This window comes from Myotis nattereri (assembly GCF_964212035.1).
Source record: "Myotis nattereri genome assembly, chromosome: 9".
Lineage (NCBI taxonomy): Eukaryota > Metazoa > Chordata > Mammalia > Chiroptera > Vespertilionidae > Myotis > Myotis nattereri.
The window spans coordinates 42,585,501-42,601,814 of NC_138084.1; the positions used below are offsets into that span (position 1 = coordinate 42,585,501).

The window sequence follows — 16,314 nt, forward strand, 5'->3', positions numbered from 1 at the left end:
ACTGAGGAAAGAACAGGAGCTGGGGAAGTGAATTAAGTGGATAACAACCATTCTTTTTGAAGACTTTTACCATAAAGGGATGTGAGGAGCAGCTGGAAGTGCATATGGATTCAAAGGAAGTTTTTAATTTACTTTATTGTTTAAGATGGGTGATATTGAAGCATGTTTTATGCTGAAGGGAATGAGCCAACAGAGAGGAGAGAATAGATAATGAGGAGAGATGGGGGGTTAACTGGAGGAGCAAAGTCCTTGAGAAGCCAGAGGAAACAGGAGCTCAAGCCCAAATGCAGGGTTGGTCTTAGGAACTTTTTCCTGTGGAGGAGGAAGGCAGAATACAGAGTATAAATGCAGGTAGGCTGATGGAGGTGAGGGTGGGAAGGTGAGGTTGTTCCCTTCTGATTGTAATCTTTTTCTCTATCAAGTATGAGGTGATATTAGCTTGGGAGTTGGGGAAGGAGAATACTGGAGATCTGAGGAGAGAGAAGGTATTAAAAAACTGTCTTGGTCCAAAATAAGAGAGTGATCTTACTCAAAAAGTGTAGTGCTATGGTTGGCAGTGCTGAGATTCATGGACATAAATGCAAAGTGAGTTTAGTTAGTATGGTTGTGTGATTTTCTTTCTCCAGCAATATTCAGCTTTTCAGATACAGACATGAAGTAAAAAAGAAAATGAGTTTAACTAGAGTAAGCATTTCATCAGGTGTGTACAAAGGAAAGAGAAAGAAGCAAGGGAGTAGTTAGAATGCTAGACCATGGAATCTAAAAGAGAGAGGGAGGGAGGGAAAGAATGTTCAAAACAGAACTGGTCATTTCCCTGTACCTTCATTCTACCCATACCTCCTCCCAACACTCCTTACCTTAGTACAGGCACATACCATCTACATAGCCATCCTATCCAGAACCTGGGTCTCTTCTTGACTACTCCTTCTCTATCACCATCTGACCCTACTGATTCTATGCTTAAATCTTTCTGAGACCATAACTCTTCTCTCCTTTCCCACTGTCTTGTTTTAGACCTCATTTAAACAATTATAATAGCTTTAAACTAAGTATTTTCCCTTTCTCTAATCATGCCCCTTCTAACCCATTTTTTTGTATTTTCTTTCAAGTACAACATATATACAGAAAAGTACAAAATATACATAAGGCGACAGCTCAATGAATTTTCATAAGATGGATATACCCGCATAACCAGCACCTGGATAAAGAAACAGAACATTAAAGCACTCTAGAAACCCCTCCAAGTCACTACTGTGACTTCTTACACCACTGGTTAGTTTTGTCTATTTTGAACTTCACATTTAGGTGCAGTTAGGCTTCCATGTCTAGCTTGTGTCCAGAACATCAGGTTTGTGAGATTCATCCATGCTGTATAGAGCAAGAGTTCGTTTGTTCTCTCATTCACTCAATTTATTATTCCATGTATGAACATTCCATAATTTATTATCTATTCAAATACTGATCAACAATTTTGAAACTTCTAAGCTTTCCTTAATCTTAATGGCTCCCACTGTAGGATTAGGTCCAATATCCTTAGTTGAGCTTGTATTACAGACCTTCATTATTGGCTCTTGCTTTCCATTCTTTCTTTCTGACCCTTCTAACCTAGCTCTTCTGAACTGCCTGTAATGTGTTGAATAAAGTGCGCTGCTTCATACTCCATACCTCTTGAGCATGCTGTTCCCTTTACCTTTCTCCCTCACCTATTGATAAACTCACAATCATCCTTTAGATCCTAGTGCACATATCATCTCCTACATCATGCTTCCCTGCCCTCCCCAGAGATTTAAAAGGGATTTCTTTGTGATCCCTCAGTACCTTCTATACATCTCCATTAACACACCAGATAGCAATTCTTTGTTAAAGTGTCTGATTTCCTCAGTGAACTATGAGTTCCTTAAGGGCAAAGACCATGTCTGGATCATCTTTATTTCCCTGGTGCCTAGCGTGGGGCCTATGACAGGAAAGATGGTCAGTAAGTATTTGAAAAATGAATGAAGAGACTTGCCCAGGGGCTATAAAGGATGCTGGAGCTGGAAGGCGTTCTTGGAATCAGCTACTCCAACTTCTCTATTTTACTGATGAAGAGAAAGGATTTGTCGAAAGGAAAAAGATTTATTGGTGGCAAAGTCAAAACTTTGTATTTTCAGCCCAGGGCTCATTTCCCACTTCTGCACTACTGGCAAGAATCAGAGATTTGAAGTTTCCACAGAGGACAGACGGAGGCAAGCCAATTCTCTCAACATCTGGCAGTGCAGCCAGATGGACAGACAGTGAAGTGGAACAAGAAATGGAATTCTAAGTTTGCAGCCGGACAACAAACTAACAGGCTGTTAAAGGAGATGTCAGCACTGGAAAGGATCTTTGCCCCAGAGGCAGGGATGATGGGGAATTTAAGCACTCATTTGATGATGCTGGTTAACACTGACAATTGAGCCATGTGCAAGGAAGAGCCATGAAAAGTAGGCAGGAAAGAGGATTAAGGGATGCCCTGGGAAAAGTGCTATTAGGTTTCATAAATCTTAAGTTTTTCTGAGGTGATGAGCACTGATGGCTGAAAAGGCAGCATCAATGTGACTATAAAGAAAAGGAATCTAGCAGCAAAGAGGTGAAGCTCTTAAAAAGCAGGGTACACTGACACTAAGAGCAAGTGGGCTGGGAAGCAAAGATACCACATTTCCAGTGATATCCAATCTCCAGTGGCTACAGAGATGTATCAGTGTATCCAGACATGTACTAAGCTATGTGCAGGGCATTGTGGCAAAGGAGGTAGGGACAAAAAGACAGTTCTGGCCCTGAATCTACCTCAGTTCAGTAGCGGGGGACTAGATCCAAATCCCATGGAACAGGGAAGACTTCAGATGTCAACTGGAATTAGAGCTGGGGACTGACTAGCAGAAAAAACTCCACCAGGCTGAGAAACAGTCTTAAAGGGAAATGAGAGGCAGAAGGACCTGGGGGAGTAAAGGCACTGAGGTGAGGACACTGAATTGACATTACAGTGGGGCAGGAGTATCAGGGTAGCAGTAGGGAAAAAGTCAGGTGAGGGTCAGACTAGGACAACTCTAAAACCAGGTTAAAAAGTTAGGATGGGCAGTATTCATTTTTTTTTTAAACAAGTGAGCACTGAGTGTTTTGAAGTTAATAACAGATATTTCATATAAAATTCATACTCTGTAGAACCTATACATGTCCTAATCCTGACAAAATCTTAGAAGGTAGGTGGTATCACTCCATTTCCAGATGAAGAAAGAGAACCTCAAAGCAGTCCTGGCTTGCCCAGGACCACAAAGCTGTGAAGAGGCAGGGCTGGTATTTAGACCCTACCTTCACAGTTCATGCTCTTTCCTGGCAGCCTTTCTCAACTGGGATTTCTCCTTTGAACTACATATGATAAACTATTTGAATAATGATTTTCTCAATTCTCCCAAGAATGATACATAAGTAGTACCATCTCAATGCCTGGGAGAAAAGTTAATTCCTTGTATACAATGGATGCTTTATAGCTCAATTCTCTGGGGGAACCCTGGTCAAAAAGGCTGTCATGATTAGTGATATGTTTTAGGAAGATGGATCTGGCAGTGGGGTCCCATGCACCTTAACAGCTCTGGAATTATTAGGATGAGTTCCTCCCCACCTTCCCAACCATCCTGCGTCTTCTCTCCCTCCTCTATCCCCTCCAACATTTTCTTGTACCTGGCAGTCAAGTGCTAAAGCACAGCCTTCCTGCTCTAAGCCAGCAACACAAACAGAAGCAGCATCTTCAGAGCTGAAAACCAAAGGGGCCTGTGCACCCACTTTTCTATGGAGGTCAGGGGTAGAAAACTGGCACTAGTGAATTCAGAACCCTTCCATAAAAATCATCTGGCAACCTCCCATTACACTTCCAGATAAAACTAAGCATCCCCTCCTCTGAGAAGCTTTCTGTAACTGACTCTACCTCCCTGCTCACCAGGCAGGCGCACCAGGAGGTATTTCCTCCTCCATGTCCCCAGAGCCCTTGGCCAGCCCCCTACCAGCCCCTCTCCAGTGTCACTGGCTGTTTCTGTATCTGTCTTCTCCTCCAGTCGCAGTCTCTCACGACTGTTTGCTTGATCCGTCTTAGGATGCCCTGAGGTACACGGTCTCAGAGATGGCAACTAGCTTACCCAGAGTCACATCACAGTGCTGCGATTGAAGCCCAGGTGAGTCTGGCTCCCAAGCTGTGTTCTGTTCGCTATATTAGGGGCCTTCTGAAGAGGAAGTGCTAAGCGCCTGGCCCAACACTAAGATTCAGAGGCGGTGCTCTCAGAGTGGACAGACCACCAGAAGAGGCCTCAGGAGTCAGAGGCTCTAGATGAGAAGAGAGAGAACATAAAGGTGACTTAGGTAGGGGGTGGGGAGGGAGGTTGTGGGCAGACACAGAATTAAGAAGCCTTTAGGTAGGATTATAGGCTTCAAGGAGGAGAAATGGTATCATAGCTGCCAGGGTGACAGTCTGATTTCTTTCTCTTTCTTTTTTTTATTAAATATATTTTTATTGATTTCAGAGAGGAAGGGAGAGGGAGAGAGATAGAAACATCAATGATAAGAGAGAATCACTGATCAGCTGCCTCCTGCATACCCTCTACTGGGGATTGAGCCTGCAACCTGGGCATGTGCCCTGACTGGAAATTGAACTGTGACCTCCTGGTTCACAGGTCAATACTCAACCACTGAACCACACCAGTCGGGCCAGTCTGATTTTTTTTTATATAATCACTATAGGCCCAGTGCATGAAATCGTGCACTTGGGGGTGGTGTTCCCTTCAGCCTGGCATTGCCCTCTCACAGTCTGGGAGCCCACGGGGAATGTCCAACTGACGGCTTAGGCCTGCTCCCATGGCAGTCAGACATCTTTAGTGCTGCCGCAGAGGCGGGAGAGGCTCCCACCACGACCGCTGTCCTCGCCAACCATGAACTGGCTCAGGGATTCTGGCTGAGCGGCGCTCCCCATGTGGGAGTGCACTGACCACCAGGGGGCAGCTCGCTCCTGCATTGAGCATATGCCTCCTGGTGGTCAGTGCATGCCATAGTGACCGATTGTTCTGCTGTTTGGTTGATTTGCATATTAGCTTTTTATTATATAGGATGGAGCATGGAGCAGAGGCTTTTACAGTCGTTATCACTAACCCTCATGCTATCACTATCATACTTCTCAGGTGTTATCTTACAGACAAGAAAACTGAGGCTTAAAGAGTTAAGGTAATACCAAGGCAATACCTGTGGTAGGGTGGGGGAGCTGGGATTCAAACCCAGGTTGGCCTGACTCTGAAGACATCCTTTCTATTACTCTACATGGCCTCCAAAGGGGTCAGAGAACTTCCCACATTATCACACTGCTGAATGGACCTCCTCCCAGCTCTCTCATGGGTACTGCTAAGTCAGAGTTGGTCAAGAAAAGCTGCCCCTCCAGCTCTAACTCTCTAAAATCCGGGGACCCTAAATCCCTGTGGACTAAGCAATTTCAAGGACAAGGGTTCTGTGTAGACTTGGTAAACACAGGCTGATCTCCCAGAGAGCACGTCCATCTCATTTGCTGCAGCAAAGCCGGTGGCAAATACAGGTTAAGAAAAGTGGATGGTCAGGAAGGAAGTTCTCCTGCTTTCCCTGAAACCCTTGGAGAAGGTCAACTGAGGTCAGAAGACTTTAGAAATGTTACTGGCAACAGCCCCCAGGACAAGGGGGTAGGATCCTCCCTCTCGGTTGGCTGGTCACACACACAGGCTAACCAAGAGAGGTCAAGGGGGGAGGGAGGTCATAAGTTGGCAGGCCTGTAGCCCTGAGTGACGGCCACTTGTTCAGATCAGGAAGGGAGAAATAAGTGGGTTAATGGTTTTGGCCCTTGAGGCTGGGAGGCTAGGGCAGGGGATGTAAATGGAAGCTGGGTAAAAAGGCAGGTGGGCAAACTGTAAAAGTGGGGGCAACAGGCATCTGTTCCAAGTCAACAGGCAGGAACCATGCCCTTGAAATGATTCAAAGGGCCAGCCTTGGCCTGGGGGGAAAGGGGGACACTTCATAAAAGGCCCGGCCTCTTCATTTCAAAGGTGTTCGATCTGGAAGGCTGGAGAGAGGGTCTCTTTTTAGAGTGAATCACTGTCTGTTTGGGGGCTGAAGGGAAGCGGGAAATGTAAACCACTGGACAATGGCTGGGGGTATTGATTGATTTTAAAGCATGGCAGAGGGAAGCCCCACAGTGAATGCTCCAATTCTTAGCTACAAATGTCTCGCCAGAGAGCTTTCCAAAGGACTAAGTGAGTAGCATCCTGCTTGGGGATGTTTTCTGCTTCTGAGAGCACTAAGTTTTTGCTCCAAAAGCTTCAATCATCCCAGGCACTGTTACCACAATGTATAAGCCCCAGACCAAGGCACATCATGGGGTAGGTCCCTTGTAGGCTGGGGGTTTGGGCCAGGCCTGGGTATTAAGCCAGTGTGGTTGGATTTGGGGGTGTTGGGCCAGCAGGGTAAAGTCTCTGGGACGAACAGAACTGTATTTGAAAACTGAATTTTGAAAAAGTGATTGGGCTGAAGAGGACAGTTGGCAGAAGTTACAGAAAAGAAAATCACAGCTCATTTAAAGATAGTTCAAGCAGTCAAAGAAATGAACTAAATGGATACCTAAAATGAAATGGACCACCCAGGGAAGAAACAGAATTCTCCCAGTTCTTGACAAAATCCAAGGAAATGCCATCCAGCCAACTACTGGAGAGGTTTGTGCCAGGAGGAGAGTGAGTAGCCCTGATGACCTCTGAGGACCCTTGCAGCTTGTAAGTTCTATGAAGAATGATCCCTGACAAGTAGTCCCTTGCGTGGGTGTCTAGCCCCAAAGAGGGTCTCTAGCCCCACAAAAAGTGGCATTGAGAGCATAAACAGGCAGTCACGTGCCATACTCAGGGGCCTGGGCACCACACATCCTGGCAACATGCATAGCTCCCTATCATGAAGAGAGACTGTAGTGGGATAAAAGAAAGTAGTATGAAAAGTGACTGCTTGTGAGGTATCAGGCAGGGTGGAAGATAACACTGCACCAGATTTGGATAGGAGCAGACCAGCCTGAATCTGGAGATTACACATACTGTCCCTCCATTTAAATCAATGCTCTCTCAAGGGAGGGTATTCAATCATTCAGCAAATGCTTATTGAGTGCTGGCTGTGTGCTGGGTACTGTGCTAGGTGCTGGGTTTGCTGACTTCAGGGAGCTCAGAGTCAAATTAGGGAGAAGACTACTGACAACATAAGAACAATGCCAGATTGTGACAAGTATGAGTTTAGACTGGGGTGGGGTGGAATCAAGGAGGATGTCTTTGAGACCTGGGTTAACAGGGATGTGAAGGTCCTCCCCTTTGTCTACTAGCGCTGTATTAGAGGTCATAGTGGAGAAGAAAGAACACTTTTGGAAATTGCAACAAACAAGACTCGCAGAGCATGTGCAGACAGGTAGGATGGTCTGGTACAAAACACAGGTAGGCAAAGATGTTCCACCCACACGAGGTCAAACCACATGTATACACTGCCCCTCTCATTAAGTACTGCCACCCTCAAAGCAATTCCAGCCCTGGGAGGGTAACAGGGCTATGGGCGAGCATGGCATTTCCAGAGTGGAGAGGTTGTCAAGTTTCTCTCTCTGCCAACCCCCACCCCATTCATCCATGCTCTTACCTCCATCAAGCAGCTCCTTGACAGTGCGGTAGTCGTCCGCAAGGGCAGCATAGTGCAGGGCTGTGCAGCCCTTGAAGCTGGCGCGGTTGTTCAGCCGGTTGTTGAAGTCATCTTCTCGGGTGACCAGAACTGGGGGGGACAGTAACACAAACCCTTCTATTAGCAACAAATGCTCTGAGCCACCAATTTCACCATCTTTCTCTTGGCATTTTAATTTACTCACTCACCCATTTATCTACTTGCTAAATATGCAATGACACCTATTATGTGCATGGCAATCTGTGCCAGGCAAGAGAAAGTAAAGCAGAGCTCAGTTAGTTCCACAAACATTTACTGACATTTATTACGTAGTAGGATTCATTTGGGGACACAGAGTGAATCAGACATGGTCTCTGACCTAATCTGAAGAAGGAGACAGAGAACAAACACATGTTTATTGTATTATTTGAGATAAATACTATGTTAGAAGTATAACAGGATGATATAGAAAGCCAGAGGGGAAATTAGCTCAATTTGGGAATGAAGAGAGGATCTCAGATGTCCAGAATCTTGAAGGGTGAAGAGGAGCCATCCAGGTGAAGAAAGAAGGCTGGGGTAAGAGAGGGAACCAGTGGGACAGGAGACAGAAGCTGTTCTTTGCAGAACAGTAACATATCCCTCTGCTCTGAAGATGTTTACAACCTAGTGAGTGTCTGATATTATTTTGTGATGACCTTTTATAATTTATAAAAGCCATTAAAATTTTGAAACTACAGAAACATACAAAAAAGGGATCAATATCTCTGCAACTTGAAAAACTGCACTTAATATTTTGGTATATATGTATATCTATCTATCATCTATCTATCTATCTATCTATCTATCTATATATATATTTATATCCTATAGAATTGGAATTTACTACATTGCAATTTTGTAATATGCTTTTTTACCCTTAGTAAATGCACTGTGAACATGTTTTTAAAGGTAAAATTAAAAAGTATTTCATGTGCTCAAAGAACCAAAAATCCTAGGCTCACTCTAGTGCTAGTATTCATGACTCTCCCTCTCCAATTTCATATTAAATAACCTAAAACCAGTTCTGTCACTTTTATAGGACCCTATGGGTTGGGTGACCACACACATCCGGGACGAACCTGGTTTATGCCTGTTGTCCTGGACAGTCCCAGTCTGGAAAATAAATTGGAAGGTTACCCCACCTCTGAGGTCCTCCCTTGGGACCTGAGACCCAATAAAACAACTATAATACTTAGGTGATGGGGTTTCTTTCTGCCCCAATTGTCAGCGTAACTGTTATGTTCCCTCCTGAACTGAGTTCACTGGGAGTGGAATTTGGGTCCTACCTACCTGAACCCCCTTCTCTAGCCCAGAGCACAGGGTCTGCAAAAGGTAGGTTCCTCTCACCCCTCACTGGGTAAGGGGGTGTAATTCAGCCAACAGGTAACCTTGCCTAGGTAGTTAAAAGCATCAGACAATTCCTAAACCATTCTTTTCCAAGTAAGTGGTATTAGAATACTGTCCATGCATTTTTCCCTCCCTTCCTATTTAAAGTTCAAAAAGCCAAAGACTGTCATGCCTTCTCCTAATACTAACAGATCTCATTTACTGACCTTTTTCTACTCTGTGCCTGGCAAGGTAGCTTCACACAATCTATTTAATTCTCATAACTATCTTATATAGTGGGTATTATCATTCTCATTTTATAGATGAGAAAACGAAACACAGAGGTCACACAGCTAATACAGGGGTGAGCAAAAGTAGGTTTAGAGTTATAATACAAATAAATCATATAATAATTAATAAATACTAGTACAAGAATAAAATCTGTGTTTCATGTACTTGCAATTATAAACCTACTTTTGCCTGCCCTTGTACATGGTTGAGTGAGGATTAGAACCCATGTCTAATCTGAGTCTTTACTCTTTCTCTCCACCATATCATGCTGGCCTCCTAATTTTGCAAATGAGCAAATCAGATCCCAAAGAAAGGAGCTTAGAGCCTAGATGTCTGGCCCCAGCCTTGACTCTTATTCTCCCTCCTTTTCCTGCTCAGGTGAAGGTGCACCATACTTTCTGCAGAACTTGCCTTAACAGGGAATGGCCTGAGATTTGTAGGTAGCTTAGGTGGGAGTATTTCAAATGTTTGGCCAAAATGAAGTTGGTGGAGTATGCAGCTGAGACTAGACCACACTTCCTTGTGGCCTATGGACTCAATAGTCAATCAGCAATTCTGCACCAGACAGAGGCTTCCAGACCGATAACTTCCTCCCCTCCACACCTGCAGTGTTATCTGACCTTTCCTGGCGTAGAGAGAACAGGAAGAAGGCCTCTGAGCAGCTAACACACAAGTCGCATATGCATTTTTCCCATAAGAGAGCCCTTTAGAGACCTAACTCAGAGAGATTACCAACTCTTAGTGGCAAACAGTCTTATCAAATAATAGTAAGTGATCTTGTTTCCAGCTCTCTGCAGATTAGGAGAAGAAAACAATAAGGCTGGGGAGGAGGCTTCATAATCAAGCAGACTGATTACAATCAAGTGGTGGCCAGGCAGGGAGGGAAAAGAACAATAAAAAGCTAAAAAGAAATCCACAGAATACTGCACCTCAAAAACCCCTAAGGGCACCACTGAATTGCCCATAGGACAGTAACTGCTGGATACAATAATGAACCTGAAGAAAAGTGATAGTTGGTTCAAGAAAGCAGGAAGGGTGTAATCCATTTTACAAAGAAAACACACCATTCATTCAACAAACAACACTTAATGAGCACCAATGCATGGTGGTAGCTGCTGGAGGTATACTAATGAATAAGAGTCTAATGCAAACTGGACACCAAAGCTCAAGCAAGCTTCTCCAGCTGGCAATGCTCTGTGCACACTGTCAAGCATCGGTACTGGGAAAGCAAAGCTGTACCTGACTCCATGAGAAAAGAGCAACTAGAAGCTCCACATTTAGTACTTTTCTAGATAGCTCTTTGTGCCTTTTCCTGTGACTGGTTTATTTAAGTCTGTATTCTTCAACTGAAGTGAACTGTAACTGAGGAAACCAAGATGGCGGCATAGGTAAACACTGGAAATTGCTGCCTTGCACAACTACTACAAAAATACAACTAAAAGACAAAATGGACATCATCCAGAACCACAGAAAGGCTGGCTGAGTGGAAATTCTACAACTAGAAGGAAAGAGAAAAAAGCACACTGAGTCTCAGAGGAGGTGCGGAAGTAAAGTGCAGAGTTACGAAGTCGCACGTGGAACGGGTTGGCAACTCAGTACACAGTTGTCTTTTTCAATCTGGAGGGAGTCTCAAGCTCCTGACTGCTCTGAACTCCAGTTCCGGGCGAGTCTCTGGGGACCCAGACTCATACAGGGAGAAATTGGACTGTCTGGCATCGGTTGGAACCCGAGGGTGGCTTTCTCTCAGAGGTGCTTGCAGCGATTACCGGGACACTGAGATGGGAGAGGGGGGCCTCTTAGGGTAGGACTGAGGATCAGCCACAGCTGTTTGCTCTGCCCTGTTGATTCCCTGAGAGCCCACCCCACCCAAGCTGTGAGCAGAGGCTTTTGCATATGAAAGGGCCTGGCCCTTTGCAATCTGAAAATTACCTAACAAACTGCAGCTGAGTCAGAGACCCAGCACTTCCAAAAGAAGGCCCAAGGCCCCACAGCGGCTTGCATTGCTTCACAGCTGGGCCTCATCTGAGCATCTCCAAACCCCAAAGAAGAGGAATCTGCAGATCTCTCCATAGCTCCTGCTGGGTAACCTCAGGAAGAGGGTAAATTAGCACCTCCTTAGAGATCCAAGAGCCAGTGTATCCAGTGGTCAGAGTGGGACCATCCAGATTACAACTCCTCAGATCCATAAGGGACACACTCAGGGGGCAGACTCAGTGAGCACCAAAGCCCCACTGAAGCAAGTCTTGCTCCAGAAGGGTGTCTCCAGCACAGTTCTCCCACTGTAGACACAGCTGTTTCTCATAGCCAATTGGCCTGGAGGTCAATTCCTCCCAGTGATACCTATAACAATCAAGGCTTAACTACAACAAGACTGTGCACAAAGCCCACAAAGGGGTGCACCAAGAGTGTCCACCTCAAGTAATTGGGGAGGCTGAGCCACTGGGCCCTATAATCCACCTAGCACACAAAGCCACTCTACCAACACAGGGAAGCATAAAAAATGCAGAGACAAACAGGTCACAAATGACAGAAATGGAGGAAAGCAAACTACTGGATATAGAGTTCAAAACCACACTTATAAGGTTTTTCAAGAATTTTCTTGAAACCGCTGATAAATTTAGTGAGACCCTCAAGACAAACTACGGCCCGTTTGAAATGAATAAAACTAAAAAAAAAAAAAAAGACCGTACCCTTTTATGTAATGATGTTTACTTTGAATTTATATTAGTTCACACAAACACTCCATCCATGCTTTTGTTCCGGCCCTCCAGGCCAGTTTAAGAACCCATTGTGGACCTCGAGTCAAAAAGTTTGCCCACCCCTGCCCTAGAGGATATGAAAAAGGACCAACTAGAAATTAAGCATACACTGACTGAAATAAAGGATATTATGCAGAGTTCCAACAGCAGACTAGAGGATAGCAAGAATCAAGTCAAAGATCTGAAATACGAAGAAGCAAAAAACACCCAACTGGAAAAACAAAAAGAAAAAAGAATCCAAAAATATGAAGATAGTGTAAGAAGCTTCTGGGACAACTTCAAGCGTACCAACACCCGAATTATGGGGGTGCCAGAAGAGAGAAAGATACTGGAAACCTATTTGAAGAAATAATGACAGAAAACTTCCCCTACCTGGTGAAAGAAATAGACTTACAAGTCCAGGAAGCACAGAGAACCCCAAACAAAAGGAATCCAAAGAGGACCACACCAAGACACATCATAATTAAAATTCCAAGAGCAAAAGACAAAGAGAGAATCTTAAAAGCAACAAGAAAAAGACAGTCAGTTACCTACAAGGGAGTACCCATACGACTGTCAGCTGATTTCTCGACAGAAACTTTGCAGGCTAGAAGGGAGTGGCAGAAATATTCAAAGTGATGAATGCCAAGAACTTACAACCAAGATTACTTTACCCAGCAAAGCTATCATTCAGAATTGAAGGTCAGATAAAGAGCTTCACAGGTAAGAAAAAGCTAAAGGAGTTCATCACCACCAAACCAGTATTATAGGAAATGCTGAAAGGTATCCTTTAAGAAGAGGAAGAAGAAGAAGAAGGTAAAGATACTAATTATGAACAACAAATACACATCTATCAACAAGTGTATCTAAAAATCAAGTGAATTAATAATCTGATGAACAGAATAAACTGATGAATATAATAGAATCAGAGGCATAGAAAGGGAGTGGACTAACTATTTTCAGGAGGGGTGGGGGTGGGGAAGGGGTGTGGGGGGTGCGGGAAGAGACTGGACAAAAATCGTACACCTATGGATGAGGACAGTGGAGGAGGGGTAAGGGCTGAGGATGGGGTGGGAACTGGGTGGAGGGGAGCTATGGGGGGAAAAAAGAGAAACAACTGTAATAATCTGAACAATAAAGATTTAATTAAAAAAAAGAGTCTAATGCAAGAATCATACCACTGAACAAATTATATAATATTTTCACAAGTGCAATTATAGAGCCATACCTAGGGTGCTTACCATAAAAAGCAGACAAATTTAGGAAACACAGCTGGATTATTCAGTTCAGAGACAAACGTCACCAGAGTGCTGACTCATAGCCTGACTATTAAGAAATCATAGGAGGGAATGGCAGCATCCAGGGGGTAGGCTCTGCCTCTCGGCGAGCAGGCCGATCAGTAGGGGAAGGAGTGGCAATGCTTCAAGATGCACTGCCTGACACACCCTCAGAGCTTCAGGCCTGGCCCAGGCTGTTCCTGCAGGGCATCTCAGTGCCCGGAGCCTCCACAGCAGCGCAGTGGCAGCCACCTACAAGTACGTGAACTTGCGGGAGCCCTTGATGGACATGAAATCAGTGACTGACCGGGCAGCTTAAACCCTTCTGTGGACTGAACTCATCCGAGGACTGGGCATGACCCTGAGCTATCTTTTCTGGGAGCCAGTCACCATAAACTACCCCTTTGAGAGAAGGGCCCGCTGAGCCCATGCTTCCGTGGGGAGTATGAGCTGCGCCTATACCCGTCCGGGGAGGAGCACTGCATCGCATGCAAGCTTTGCGAGGCTGTCTGCCCGGGCCCCGGCCATCACCATCGAGGCTGAGCAGTGAGCCGATAGCAGCCGCCGGACCACTCGCTATGACATCGACATGACCAAGTGCATCTACTGTGGCTTCTGCCAGGAGGCCTGCCCTGTGGATGCCATTGTCGAGGGCCCCAACTTTGAGTTCGCCATGGAGACGCATGAGGAGCTGCTGTACAACAAGGAGAAGCTGGTGAACAATGGGGACACGTGGGAGCCCGAGATCGCCGCCAATATCCAGGCTGACTACCTCTACTGGTGATGCTGCCCAGCTGGCCCGTGGCCCCTGCTGCCAATAAAGAAGCTCTGACCCCCACAAAAAAAAAAGGAAGGAAGGAAGGAATAAATAAATAAATCAATCATAGGAGGGCCCTTGCTCACCTCTGAGGTCTCATTTCTCACCATCCCTTTCTAATTTTTTTTTTTTTCCCCTCTGAGCTTTTGCAATTACCATTCCACCTACTGGAACATCTTCTCCTCTTCCATACCTTCAGTTGGCTAACTCCAATTCATTTTTAGGCCTCTGATTAGATATCAGTTCTTCTAGTGATTCTTTCCAAGTTCGAGATAGTTACTACTCCTAAGAGCTACCCAGCACCTTAGACATCTTCCGATTAAGTATTTATTACATTCTATTGCAATCACCTGTTTTCTTGACTACGTTCTCCACTAGGCAAAAAGCTCGTGAAAACAGAAGTGTGACCATTTTCTCTACAGTTGTGTCCCCAGTACGGTATCTGGTCATAAATACGTGCTTGATAAATATTTGTTGAACTAGCAAATTAAATACATATTTCATAAACAAGTTCTGATGTTACCTTGTTTTGGGGATGATAATAATGTCAGCCAACAAGTATTTAGTGGAGGCACTAGTGCAGTGGTTCTCAACCTTCTGGCCCTTTAAATACAGTTCCTTATGTTGTGACCCAACCATAAAATTATTTTCGTTGCTACTTCATAACTGTAATGTTGCTACTATTATGAATCGTAATGTAAATATTTGATATGCAGGATGGTCTTAGGCGACCCCTGTGAAAGGGTCGTTCAACCACCAAAGGGGTCGCGACCCACAGGTTGAGAACCACTGCACTAGCGTGTGGCTGTTAAATAGGTGAGCTCTGGAACCAGACCACCTATGTTTGCATCTCAGTCCTGAATTTGCTGACTGTAATATTGGGTAACTACCTACTCTCTCTGTGCCAAGTTTCTTTATCTGTAAATGGAGATGATACCAGTACTCTCCCAGGGATGCTGTAAGGATTAAATGAGACACTATGAGTAAAGGGGCTTGGAGCAGCCCCTGGCATACAGTACCTCTCAGTAAATGTCAGCTATTATCCTTACTGTCTAATCTTGTGCTTCCAAAGTGTATTCTCTCTGTGGAAGAGGTCCATTTGGGGAATCCTGCACACACCATTCCCCTCAGAAAGGCACAGTTCTTAGTTACGAACCATCTGTTCAATTTGGTGTCACTCAGCAGTTCCTGGTTTTGACAGCCTCTCTCCACCTAACCCTTATTAAAATCCTGCAATGCTGGTGTTCCACAGAACACTCTTTGGAACTGAGTAATACGTTAAAACCTGTAAGTATTTTCACTTATTTATTTCAGAATAATCTGTGAGGTGTAAGTTTACTCTCCCCATTTTACAAGTAAGGAACTGAAGTTGAGAAGGGCCACAATCAGCTGGTGGTCGAGCAAGGCCTGTTTCATGCTCTTATCAATAATAATCTCTCTCCCCCAATTTGTCCCACATCATCTTGATGAAATCCCCAGCTCATTAGATTTCATATTCTATTCTTTCAAAGGTGGAAAGTTGTGGGGAGAAGTAGGTACAGCACACACCCTCACGCACTTACCCCCTCCACTGAAGAAAAGTACACAAATCCACAGAAGCTAAAGTGACTCATTCAAGACTGGCTCACCAGCTGGCCACCACGGTCGTATTTTGTGGCCCCGTGTTTACAGGTGGTCCTCAGCCAGTGAATCATACCCTTCCCAACAAAGACATCTACTAGCCTGTCTCCAGCATGGGGAAGATGGGCTTAGGCTCCTGCTTCCCCTCCAAGCCACAGGGAGAGTGACAAACCATCACTTTGTTATCCTTCTGCTCTCACCTCTGACTTTTTGAAGTTGCAAAGTCTATGCCTGGGTGCCATAGCAAGTATGTGCCTGAGAAATACTCTGTAGGATTCCCTAGCCTCAGCAGTGCCAAGAGTCAGCAGAAGTGAAAGTAGTACCTGAAGCCCTTCATGCAGCCCTGGCCATTCCTGAGCTGAAACTGCACCCCCCACTCCTCCCCCCTGCCCCCCCCCCCACCCCGCAAAAAAACAACAACACTAAAACCAAAACCAACCAACCAACCAACCAACCAAACCCACTACCTCCCACGATGAGAAACAGTGATTTAAGGTAAAGGAGTCATGGA

The 16,314-nt window shown here is 45.0% G+C and overlaps 1 protein-coding gene and 1 pseudogene across 2 annotated transcripts in view; one reads left to right on the forward strand and one right to left on the reverse strand.

Moving 5' to 3' along the window:
• CLPB (ClpB family mitochondrial disaggregase) overlaps positions 1 to 16,314 on the reverse strand; it is a 159,319-nt gene that overhangs the window by 66,734 nt on the left and 76,271 nt on the right. Inside the window, exon 5 of the mRNA XM_081098694.1 lies at positions 7,678 to 7,806. Coding sequence (XP_080954820.1) covers positions 7,678 to 7,806 — 129 coding nt within the window. The remainder of the gene's footprint in view (positions 1 to 7,677; positions 7,807 to 16,314) is intronic.
• LOC308524688 (NADH dehydrogenase [ubiquinone] iron-sulfur protein 8, mitochondrial-like) lies at positions 13,499 to 14,150 on the forward strand (annotated as a pseudogene). The gene has a single exon. The product of its transcript is annotated as an NADH dehydrogenase [ubiquinone] iron-sulfur protein 8, mitochondrial-like (transcript).